At 39.4% G+C, this 12645-nt stretch overlaps 1 protein-coding gene across 1 annotated transcript in view; it reads left to right on the top strand.

The window, feature by feature from the left end:
- DNAH8 (dynein axonemal heavy chain 8) overlaps positions 1-12645 on the top strand; it is a 297717-nt gene that overhangs the window by 199379 nt on the left and 85693 nt on the right. The window contains exons 71-76 of the mRNA XM_084967979.1: positions 1831-1968; positions 4136-4263; positions 5058-5229; positions 6718-6873; positions 10285-10440; positions 11842-12024. Of these exons, the coding sequence (XP_084824105.1) occupies positions 1831-1968; positions 4136-4263; positions 5058-5229; positions 6718-6873; positions 10285-10440; positions 11842-12024 (933 nt within the window). The remainder of the gene's footprint in view (positions 1-1830; positions 1969-4135; positions 4264-5057; positions 5230-6717; positions 6874-10284; positions 10441-11841; positions 12025-12645) is intronic.

Raw genomic sequence — 12645 nt, forward strand, 5'->3', positions numbered from 1 at the left:
TGGAACCTACTGCGCATCAGTGACCAAGCCATAGATAACAGTGACAGTGCCAGGTCTTTAACCCACTGAGTCATAGAGGAATTCCTTGAATGCTTATGTTTAAAAAAAAAAAAGGCTGTCACTTCCACTTAGTAAATGATGACAGGAATCTAGTTACCAAAGCTTTTGTGATATGACCAAAATGCTACCATTTGGTCTTTGGTTCATTTTAGCGCTTAAATGAACCAAAGAAACGGTATATGCTCTGGTATGTCTATACTCCTACTTATAAGCATAAACACACACATACACAATATAAGGAAATAGAAAGAGCTAATAAAAATACATTAAAAACTAGAAAAAAGTAGCAAAATTAAAGAATTGGTGCTTTGTATAATATGTATATATGAAATATATAATGGAAAAATGTAATCCAAAAGAAATGAATATAGGAGTTCCCGTCGTGGCGCAGTGGTTGACGAATCCGACTGGGAACCATGAGGTTGCGGGTTCGGTCCCTGCCCTTGCTCAGTGGGTTGGCGATCCGGCGTTGCCGTGAGTTGTGGTGTAGGTTGCAGACGCGGCTCGGATCCCGCGTTGCTGTGGCTCTGGCGTTGGCTGGTGGCTACAGCTCCGATTGGACCCCTAGCCTGGGAACCTCCATGTGCCCCGGGAGCGGCCCGGGAAATAGCAACAACAACAAAAAAGACAAAAGAAATGAATATAAAAGATAAATCCATATAATTACAGATCAAAGATTTAAATAATTAAAAAGCAAAATTTACAGTTATTTCTAAATTCATTAAAGAACCTAAATTAAATGAAAATTTCCTGAGAAAAAGGGCTAATTTCAAAAAATCCAATATTAAGAAAGAAAATGAGAAACTTATCAAAGAGTTTCTACCCCAAAACGCTTTAGGACTATATTATTTTACTGATTAATTATTCTAAATTTATAAGAAGCAGATAATTATCATGCTGTAGTACTTGGAGAAAATGAAAAACTACTGATAGAGTAATTTCACTTCAAAAATTCTTTACCAAGAAAACAATCCTAAATGTTTATATATCCAATAGTATTTACCAAAGCATTATTTACAATACTTTAAAATGGGGTTGGGGAGAAATGCCTAAAAGTAGGGCAAAGTTGGAGTTCCTGTTGTGGCTCAGTGGTTAACAAATCCAACTAGGAACCATGAGGTTGCAGGTTCGATCCCTGGCCTTGCTCAGTGGGTTAGGGATCTGGCGTTGCCGTGAGCTGCGGTGTAGGTCACAGACGCGGCTCAGATCCCGAGTTGCTGTAGCTCTGGCATAGACCGGCAGCTACAGCTCCGATTAGTACCCTAGCCTGGGAACCTCCATATGCCGCTGGAGCGGCCCTAGAAAAGGCAAAAAAAAAGACAAAAATAAAAGTAGGGCAAAGTTAAGTAAATTATGATATTTCTAAATTGTGGGATATTATGCAGCCACATGTAGCTAATGTTCGTGAAAAATTATCTAAGATTGTGAGGAAATTATTATACTACTCTAAATGAAAAAAAATCAAAATGCTAGCTAGCTATCGACTTCTTGACATAAGACTCACAGACTATCTCTGGGTAAAATCATGAGTAATTTTTTTCTCCTTTCCAAGCGTTTCTGCATTTTCCATATTGAACATTAATAATGAAAAGGAAAAACATGAACTTGAATGAAATGTCTCTGCTTCCGCAGCTAAAGACAGTGAAACAGATGACTTCCAACTGGGGCAAAAATTATGTAGTAGCTTAGGTTGTTATTTACCAATTGAAAGCATGAATGTTTCATATCGCTAATTCGACTCTACACTAATCACATCTTCTTCCTTTTAAGGCAAACCTGGCCAAGCAAGAGGGCCGGTTAGCAGTTGCTAATGCTGAGCTGGGGAAGGCTCAGGCTCTGCTTGATGAGAAACAAGCTGAGCTGGATAAAGTGCAAGCAAAATTTGATGCAGCAATGAACGAGAAAATGGTGAGATTAAATACACAAGAGTTAATAATGCCACATGCTGAAATGCTACAGTAGTATGTGCTATGTTTAGAAATTAGGAAAATGTTTATAATGAAAGAGCACTTTCCTGAATGCCTTTACTCACCAGCTATGTCTACTTGGTTTGGATCTTCAACACTCCAAATTGTTTTTTCTGTTTTTAGTAATTACTTTCTGTAAGAAGAAGCTGTGATGTCATACCCAAGAGTAAAAAACTATGAGATCCAGCACAGGCAATTTTTTGTTTTGTTTTGTTTGAATTTTATTACATTTATAGTTGTACAATGATCATTACAACCCAATTTTATAGTATTTCCATCCCAAACCCCCACCCTAACCCCATACCCACCAACCTGTCTCCTTTGGAAACCATAAATTTTTCAAAGTCCGTTCTGCAAAGAAGTTCATTGTGTCCTTTTTTTAGATTCCACATGTAAGTGATAGCCTATGATTTTGGTGTCTCACTGCAGCTCAGACAATTATTGTGCAGTTGGGGGCAATTGGCTATCTGTCAAATGGGGATCCTAGTGTGACCTCATGATATGGGTTGCAAACAGTGGTGGTCTGATAAATGTTCAACGATCGGCTAATGGGGGGCAGGGGCGGGGGGAGAAGAAAGCCCAGATTTACAGTGTTTGCTGATTTCTGTGGCTTAGGTACCCCCCATCACTGTCAGTTTTAAGCTATCAACATGACAAGATGATGCAGATTTGGGAAAAAATGCTGCATGCCATTGTATATTGTTTCCAACAGGCAGATGCAATGAACTGAACCTCAAGAGTATAGATAATATGAAGATGTAGAAGATAATTATAAATTGATGAATTTTGATTATTTACTACCTTTTCTTTAATATAATTTGCTCAAGTGATTTAATTTTTAATAATAGCTGTGTTTAACACCAACTCATAAATTTTCTGAAAATGCAACAGTCGGTTCTGTGAGCTGATACAAGCTGACTGCAACGTACTACAGTTGCGCAGGATTTTTCTTGGAAAAATCCTTTGTAAACTCAAACTCAATTATTATTAAATCCAAGACTCAAAGTGGTATATTTATTGTTTTGATTATGTTTTGAGAATATTTAATAGAAACATGGTTTAAGTTATGTGACTTGATGGGGAAAGAATTTGAGAAGGAATGGATATATGTGTAAGTATAACCTTGATTTACTTTGTTGTACACCTGCAACTAACAGGTGTACTTTGGCCCCAAAAAGCTAAAAAAAAAACCAAAAAACATATATATATTTTAAACCTCATGGTTCCTGGTCAGATTCGTTAACCACTGAGCCACGATGGGAACTCCAAAAAATTTTTTTTTTAATTTATATAGAATAAAAGTTATATCAGAGTTCCTGTTGTGGCACAGCAGAAACGAATCTGACTAGGAACCATGACGTTGTGGATTCGATCCCTGGCCTCGCTCAGTGGGTTAAGGATCCGTAATTGCTGTGAGCTGTGGTGTAGGTCGCAGACATGGCTTGGATCCCATATTTCTGTGGCTGTGGCATAGGCCAGCAGCTGTAGCTCCAATTAGACCCCTAGTCTGGGAACCTCCATATGCCTCGGGTGTGGCCCTAAAAAAGACCAAAAAAAAAAAATTAAAAAATAATAAAAAATTAAAGTTATATGATTTAGATTCTTTCTTACAAAATGGTTCTTCTTGAAATTTCGTAAGGTGAATTAATTATACTACGAGTGAATTATAAGAATTGAATGTGTAAAATTTTACTTACACTTATTTTATTTATTTATATTTTTTAAAATTTCTTTTTGTCTTTTTAGGGCTGTACCTGCAGCATATGGAGGTTTCCAGGCTAGGGGTCAAATGGGAGCTGTAGCCACCAGCCTATGCCACAGCCACAGCAACGCCGGATCCGAGCCTCATCTGCAACCTACACCACAGCTCACGGCAATGCTGGATCCTTAACCCCCTGATCAAAGCCAGGGATCGAACCTGCATCTTCATGGACACTAGTCATAGTTGTTTCCACTGAGCCATGATGGGAACTCCTACACTGTATTTTTAGATTATATTTACTTTGCAAATTAAGAAATTCCTCCGTATATTTTTATGTGTGGATATGATGGATGTTTGATTAAGCAATTTTGAAGGCCTTTGAAACATTCTCCCTTTATGAATGTAGGATTTACTTAATGATGCTGATATGTGCCGGAAAAAGATGCAGGCAGCTTCCACCCTGATCGATGGACTGAGTGGAGAAAAAGTCCGATGGACTCAGCAAAGCAAAGAGTTCAAAGCTCAGATCAATAGGTATCAGTTTTGGTCTTTGTTACAATCACTCTCCTTCTTAGTCATCACACCAAAGCCCACCTCTTTGTGACTTCAGGGGACCTGAAGTCTAATTCCTTTAAAGGGCTTTTCTCCTCCGTTTCCATCTCAGAATCCCATCATCTTAGAAAGGGCTTAGAGCTTAAGTCACACACTTTCAGGAAAACAGAGACACAAGAAAACTTGGTGAAACATTTTTAAATTTCAGTTTTGGTTCAGCAGTCCAGGTTTTGGTGCAAGAGTGCTCTTGATATTGTCTAGATTTGCCACAACAGTGTAGATACTGGGTTTAAGTTGTATTCTCTTTACCTTAGGGATTTTTAAAGTGTGAATCTTCAGTTTGTTCTAAATGGAAGGGTATTTTGGGCTGGTGTTTTCTGAAAACTGAGAGGGAATGAGAGGGGAGTAGGAGACTGACAGACAAAAAAAAAACAAAAAAAAAAACGGAGGAAGAAGGAGAAGGAGGAGAAAAAGTAGTTTGATCAAGACCAGAGTCTGAACAGGACCAGGGCCTGGGGTGGGGAAAGGATGTTTTCCTCATCTGGGAGTCAGGCTTCAGGAAGGAGCCTTCTCTCTTGCCCTGTGACCTACCTGGTAGGAGGCCCTCCTCCTGCTTCGGGCTCCTTTTTGCCTGTCTCTCCATGTCTGGCTGCCAAGCAGGGAGCAGAGTAGGATCTCGCCTAGTAATGAAATTGCCCTTGGTCTTTCAGACCCCTTACTGAGGGAGCGTCAGCTGCCTGAGTGATTCTGATTCACGTTGTGTGTCCTCTTAACAGGCTCGTAGGTGATATTCTGCTGTGCACTGGATTCCTTTCCTACCTTGGTCCTTTCAATCAGATATTTAGAAACTATTTGCTTAAGGATCAATGGGAGGTAGAGTTGAAAGCCCGGAAGATTCCTTTCACTGAAAACCTGAATCTGATTTCGATGTTGGTGGATCCCCCAACGGTTAAGTATTGCTTTCCTTATAGTATTATTTGAATTTCATTTCATTTCCTACTTACTAAGACATCAGGGTGAAACCTAATTTTTTTTTTTTCTTTTCTTGTTTCATTGAAAAGGTTGTATTGAAAATGCCGAAGTTGTTTCTTTTTTTTTCTTTGTGTTGCAAAAGTTCCTTTGCATTTCAAGAAATCTTGCTTTCAAATTAATACCAATTGCACTGCTGTGAATGAGAAGATCCCTTGTGCCGTTACAGGCTTGCTAATACTCAGCCCCCATTATCTACACTAGCTCCATTCAGTCGCGCTCTCTTACAGACATTCTAGGACAATGTCGGTATTAGCTGGGCCATAAGTACTGGTATCATCCACTGTCTTTGATCGCTAACCGTCTTTTTATAATGCCCAACAGCATAGCAGGAGCACATTCTGGCATCACTGAGCAATGGCGTGCCCTGCCACACGAATGTTCCTTGCTGGGGATTTGATGCCACTGTCAATTTTCAGTATATCTTGCAGAGCTCCTGCAGCATGAAATGCTTTCCAGGCAATTTGTATTCACGAGCTGCTTCTCTGATTTGTAAATATGTTCCCCAGTTGCAGTTCCCTTAGGGAAGCCACACTATTAATTTCAAGTTATCTCTATTTAAAAATTAAAAAAAAAAAAACTTTTCTAATTCAAACAATGTTCAACTGGTGCTTGTGGGGACTAGATAATGTATTGGAGAGGCTCTGGGCACGGACGAGGCGAAGCGGGCCAAGATATTCTTTATTGATTATGGCCTTTGGAGGAGCTGGGCTAATGTAATAAAGGTGGAGGCTGGTTGGTTCGTTGGATCTTGGGCGATTTTTATCGATCACGTGGAGCCAGGCCGGCAATTCCCTCTTGATTTTGAAAGGAAATATTAAGAAAAATGTCACTGATGAGTTCCTGCCAGTGAAATATTTTGCCTCCTCTGATTTCTCTGCCTTCCTGTGCAACGGCCCTTCCCCCACTTAGCAGAACCAAAGGGCAGGAAGGGGGACGTTTTGGAGACTTAAGCCTCAGGGCTTACCTGCTCAGATTTCCCAGAATATTCATGACCCCTGCTAACTCCAGCCCACCTAGACCCCACCACCCACCCAGCCTCACCATATCTTAAGTCCCTGTTTTCTCTGAATGTTCAGCAGCCGTGCTTCACCTTCCCCGAATCAGGTTTAGTATGCAGTTTACAACATTTCCTCCTAATTGTGGAAGAAAACACAATGTAAAGGACCAAACCTAATCTCGGGCTGCTAGAGAAAGGGTTTATTAGATGATAAGTTTGTTTCTTTTAATGTTATTCGGTTCACATTTACGAGTTCTGCTTTTTTTCCTGGGTACATGTGGCAGGCATAGCCTCAATGGAAAAAGTATGTCCAAATTTTAAATTCTTTTATATCCTGGCACTGTTAATGACTAACGAGAGACTCCTTGTTTTCCTTTGAATGGCCACATCCATTTCTTGTTATTCAGATTGGAGAGTGGGGGCTGCAGGGTTTACCAGGAGATGACCTCTCAATTCAGAATGGCATCATTGTGACAAAGGCCACCAGATACCCACTCCTCATCGATCCACAGACTCAAGGCAAAACTTGGATTAAATCAAAAGAAAAAGAAAATGACTTGCAGGTCTGTACCATGTGTTGTGTGGGAAAGTGATCTTAAAATCATGAAGTCTTCCCACAATTCCAGTTGAATCTGTCAGTCATAAAGTTGTCATGTCTATGGGAATTGTTTGCTGATTTACCCCCTAGAGTTTTGTGCAGTGATTACGGGCAAAGTCTCTGATTTTTTTTTTTCTCTGGTTTGTGTTCTCTCTTGATCCCACTCTCCTTCTTTCTGTCCATGTCCTTGGCTCTGTTGCTTTTATCAGTGTTGGATGTGGCTTCTATCCTGGGCCTTGAATTTGGTCTTATAGGAAAATGACAAAATATAGGATTTGGGATTCCTCAGCTGAAGGCCCTTTGCTCCAGCCTAGCTCAGGCACTTGGTTCTATATAGCATGCTAGGGTTAGTTCAGTATTGAAGTTGGAGTCCACCAACGTGTTAATCTTAAGGTGGAGATGGCCAAGGGCAGGATTCCAACACTCCTGTCTCCTTTGGGGATCTTGTTACATTGATATTTCAATTCAACTACCGATACGGACGCTTCATTGTTTCCTAGACACTGTTCTCAGTTGTAAGCCTTCTGGACCCATATTTTTGCTTGTACTATGTCTACTAACCAGAATGTCTTCTCCACCCAGCTGTCCACTTTGCTTATATCACAGATAAAAATCTTTTATTTTTTTCCTTTGGCTGCATCCATAGCATGCAGAAGTTCCCAGGCCAGGGATCAAACCTGTGCCACAGCAGCAATCAGGGCTGCTGCAGTTTCAACACTGGATCCTTAACCCACTGCGCCACCAGGGAACTCCCGCTCATCTTATTCTTCTCATCATAGCTTTGTCTCATCATTTCGGTGTTAAACTCATTGATAGCCTTCAGTCATGTCCTTCTTGATGCAACCCGGTCCCAAGGCTTTCTTGAGGAAGTAACAAGTATGCCAGAAGATACTTCCTTATTTAAAAAATCATCGCCTGCTGGGTTGTAAGCTAATTGAATTGTATCTTTTTTTACTCGGAAAATGTTATTTTTCAGAGTACGTGGACACACATAAATGAAAATGACGGGAGACAAAATTGTTATTTCTTTACTTGGGAAGGAAGACAAAGTGAAAAATGAAACACTTTATAGATGAAAAACAAAATATGTTTTATATGTCCAGGGCTGCATTCCACCTGGGCAGCTTTGCTAAGACCACCTCCAGGGCCATCTCCAGGACCTGCAGCTCTGAGTTCTAGATTGAATGTATTCACTTCATTTCCCTGTGAAGCATCCACTGACCACCTTGTAAAGACCCAGTGCCAGAGCATCCTCGCGGGTGATACAGGCTGTTGTAGGGGCTACATTTACCGTTTCTCCAGGAGAGAAATCAAGGGAATTAAACCTGAAATTATGCTATTATTTCACATTTACAAAAGATACTGAAGGTAGTTAAAGATAATCTTTAATCCACTGACCACTTGAAAATTATTATTTCTTTGCTTGGTATGTTAGGGTTCTTCAGAGAAACATATCTAAAAGGGTATCTAGAGAGTTCTCGTTGTGGCTCAGCAGGTTAAGAACCTGGCACAGTATACTTGAAGATGCAGGTTCAATCCCTGGCCTCGCTCAGTGGGTTAAGGATCCAGTGTTGCGGCAAGCTGAGGGTAGGTCACAGATGTGCCTCATGTGCTCTGTTGCCATGGCTGTGGTGTAGGCCAGTAGCTGCAGCTCTGATTCCACTCCTAGCCTGGGAACTTCCATGTGCCACAGGTGCGGTCGTAGAAATAAGATAAAATAAAATAAAATGCTATCTAGATATAGATATAGAGAAAGGGGTTTCTTATGAGGGGTTGACTCATGGGATTGTGGAGGCTGAGAAGTCTCAGGATCTGCTGTATACAAGCTGGAGCCCTGAGAAAGCTGGTGGTATCCAAACCCTGAATGCCTGAGAACCATGGGAGCCAGTGGGATAAGCCCCAGTCAGGTCTGAAGTCCCAAGATCCAGGAGTTGAAGGCCAAGGGCAGAAGATGGATGTCCCAGCCTAAGTAGAGAGAGAACTGCCCCTCCTCCGCCTTTTTGTTCCATTCAGGCCCTTTAATGGATTGGAAGGTGCCCACCCATATGGGTGAGGGCCATCTGCTTTATTCAGTCTACTGATTCAAATGCTAATCTCTTCCAGAAACACCCTCACGAACACACCTTGAAATCATGTTTGCCAGCTCTCTGAGCATCCCTGTGCCCAGTCAAGTTGACACATAAAAATAGCCATCACACTTGGGAAGGACATCACAAAAACAGAGTTTGCTTCTTGGGGAATAGAGCAGAACAATTACATTGAATTTCCTTGGGACTTTGTTTCATCTTGTTTTAATAAGCCAGTTAAAGCTCTTTGTTTAGTTTCATTTACCTTATCAACTGGTAGTAAGGTCTGGCACAGCACACCATTTATATAAATAAAGCTATCCATCCAGGGAAAACATTCCTTCGTGTGGTGTGCAGGAGTTTTTGTTTCAGTTAGTTTCTTTTTAACCAAAACAGGACAAAGGTAGACTTATTTAATTTCTCAATTGCACACTTTTTTTTTTTTCATCGCAAGTGAGAGATAATATTTTTAATTTCCACTCTCCTAATCGCCTGCTGTCCCAGTGGGTCTTCTTGCCTCGTAAGATCAGCACTCGCAGTCACATAAAGGCAGTAGTTGAATTCAGAGCATAGAGTATAAGAAGGAAGAGAGTTGAAGACTGAACCTTTGGGAATCCTCATCCTTGGGCTGCGGGGCGCCGGCGGGGGGGATTCACTGGAGAAGTAAGAGTAATGCGAAGATCTATCAGCCCAGTGTGTCTATTTTAACTACTCAGCAAACATTGATCTAAAAATGGGGGACCCGACCGGGCATTCAGAACTCTAATTTTTTTTAATGTAAGAATATAAAAAGTGAATGTATAGTTTTTTAGGTTGGTTCTACGGAAAGTATCATATTCTTTATATTGTGCCAGTGTTAAAATACATTGTTGAACCCTTGGTTTGATTCCGTATATCACTTATGACACTCCTATGCTTATTTTTCTAATCACTTATTCATCTCATAGGTGTGCTGGGAAGATAAATGAGTATCACAGAAATGCAGTTGCTCTGAGTGGCTGCAGCTCTGCAAGTTTAAAAGGAGTAGTCTGCTTTCAACTACAGGAGCAGAGCTCTGACATTCCGTTTGAGGAACTGCCACTTGATTCTCTCTTCTGATTAGAGAGGACCCCACTCCCCACCCCAGTCCATACCCAGGGCTTCCACAAGGTCATGATCCACCAAGTTTTGAACAATTAATTTTTGTTCGTTACTTTCATTATTGTAAGTAAGACTTCCTGTGTAGCCCTTAGAATCCTTGGACACTGGTCTGCTCAGGAATAGGCACATTCTTTGTAACATTTGTATAGCAACAAACCCATTATTTTCAGGTAACATCTCTGAACCATAAATATTTCCGCACACACCTGGAGGACAGTCTATCCTTGGGCCGACCCCTTCTCATCGAGGACATTCGTGAAGAGCTGGATCCAGCCCTGGATAATGTATTAGAGAAGAATTTTATTAAATCAGGCACCGCTTTCAAGGTGAGAGGGAAGAAAGAAAAGGGGAAAAAAAAGAACAATGGTGACATCTACTTACCTTTTTGAGCATAGCAACAAAGACAGTTTCTTTCAGATGGTAGTATTTGACACACTGGAACAAATTATTTCCAAACTCATATCAATGTTTCCTTAAAAAAAAAAACAGTATATAAAAAGTACAGGGGGAGAGCAATATCTCGGTAACAGTAGCTGTTTATCTGAAACTAAATATCTTAAAGAAAAGCATTGTCTGGTCATAATAATATATTAGTGTCACACACAAAATATGTGTATTTTTAGCAGCTCTGAGAAGGTTGATTTTCAAGCCATATATACATCTACATACGCATTTCCTCACTGGAGAAAACACAATTTTGGTAAAGTCTGTGGACATCGATTTTATTTCTCTTTATAAACTTTAAATCCAAACTTACTACAGACTTTGCTCAAAGCAGTGGAATACTGTTGCTGATTGTTGGTGATGACATGACTGGTTTTCAATACAAGTGTTTCTTTTTTAATTGATTTCACTTTTTACTCTTAGGCATCTTTGGTTTTATTTCTCTATGAATGACAGCACTTCTGATTGAGATTTTTTCACTTTGGACAACTTAATTTCATGAATATTGGTCAATAAGTAAAGAATGCCAGTTTTCTCATTAAACAAAAATTTATTTAGAGAATTTTTCTTCCTAATGTGAATTCTGTTATATGCCGTATTCAGTATGCCAAAGGAGGCTGCAGTATTCTCATTCCTGAAGGTCTTTAAAAAAGAACAAAACAGATTCTCATCTGCAATGGAAAGGCTAGTGCCTGAGAATTAGAGCCTTAGCGATGTCATTTTCAATCACATGCAAGATTAATTAAAAATTTAAGTAATTTAAAAGTGTTATAATTTCCACCAGTTTTAGCTAGCTAACCTGGTTGTTTTTAATATAATGCACCTTGTAGTGTTTAAGATAAGTGTTATCTCTCTGGGTTTCCTCTGAAACTTTCATTAACCATTTCTGGCTGTCAAATATGCTTTAGATATGACTGTGAAATGCAGAAGGAAATAACACTTCTTATAAAGACATTTCCATAGTAGGGAACAATTTCCTCAGATGGGAAAAGGCAGTCAACTATCAGCCGCATCTTGAGTTTTCCTTTTTCCAGCATTTGTCTTGGATAAAGTTTTCATTTCATTTGCTTGGTGTCATGGCTAAAAACATTTTCAGAGAGTACTCAAATCTAAATTATTTGAAATAGATAGGCTTTATTATTTAAGATCAGTGATTAAAATTTTACAACTGATTTTTACAATTCATTCACATTTCTCCTTTGGTAAATTCGGTCCTAAATTGAATGCAAATTCTTTGTCTTGTCCTATAAGTTGTTTGTAATTTAATATTTGAATTGATGCAGGTGAAAGTCGGTGATAAGGAATGTGACGTCATGGATACATTTAAACTTTATATTACGACAAAGTTACCAAACCCTGCCTTTACCCCTGAGATCAATGCCAAAACCTCAGTCATCGATTTTACCGTTACCATGAAAGGACTTGAGAATCAGTTACTCAGGAGGGTAATTCTAACAGAGAAACAGGTAATCATTTCTCTACTTTTAATAAATTATAATCAATGTGTAAAATGTATTGGGAAATTGTTGCATATATGGAGAAGGAAAATTTAAGCAAATCATATTTACCTTTGTTAGCATATTTGCTAACAATATTTCATAGTTTAAATCCTGTTGAGAAATCATGTAACTCGCCTCTCCTCCAATCCCAAAAGTACCTGCACATCTACACATGAGTGAGCGTGCCCACACACACACACACACACACACACATACTCCCCACTCCTCCTATTTCTGACGTTAAAGTTTTGGGTATGTTGACTTTCATGTAAATATTCCTACCAATGGATGAATAATCTTGAGAAAAATTCAATAAAATAAAGTTCCTGGGAAAAAAGAAATTGCTCTGAATATTGTTACCACGGTAGTGGTTTCAATTCCTACACCACGATAGTCATTGATAGAGCTTAATTGTAATTGATAGTACTGCAATCCCTAACAATCTAGTGATATAGGGAGCCAACTTTTATTTTAATTAAATTAAATTTGCACCAAAGCAAGGAAATTAAGTAATGAGGGTTCTGATAAAACAAAAAACTACTTAAGGCTGGAAGATTTTAAAAGATTGATAGAAGATTAAACTAAGTT

This window comes from Sus scrofa, chromosome 7 (genome assembly GCF_054392235.1).
Source record: "Sus scrofa isolate SSC_HxYL_T2T_F1_AM1 chromosome 7, Sscrofa_HxYL_maternal_Yorkshire_Landrace_v2.0, whole genome shotgun sequence".
Taxonomy (NCBI): Eukaryota; Metazoa; Chordata; class Mammalia; order Artiodactyla; family Suidae; genus Sus; species Sus scrofa.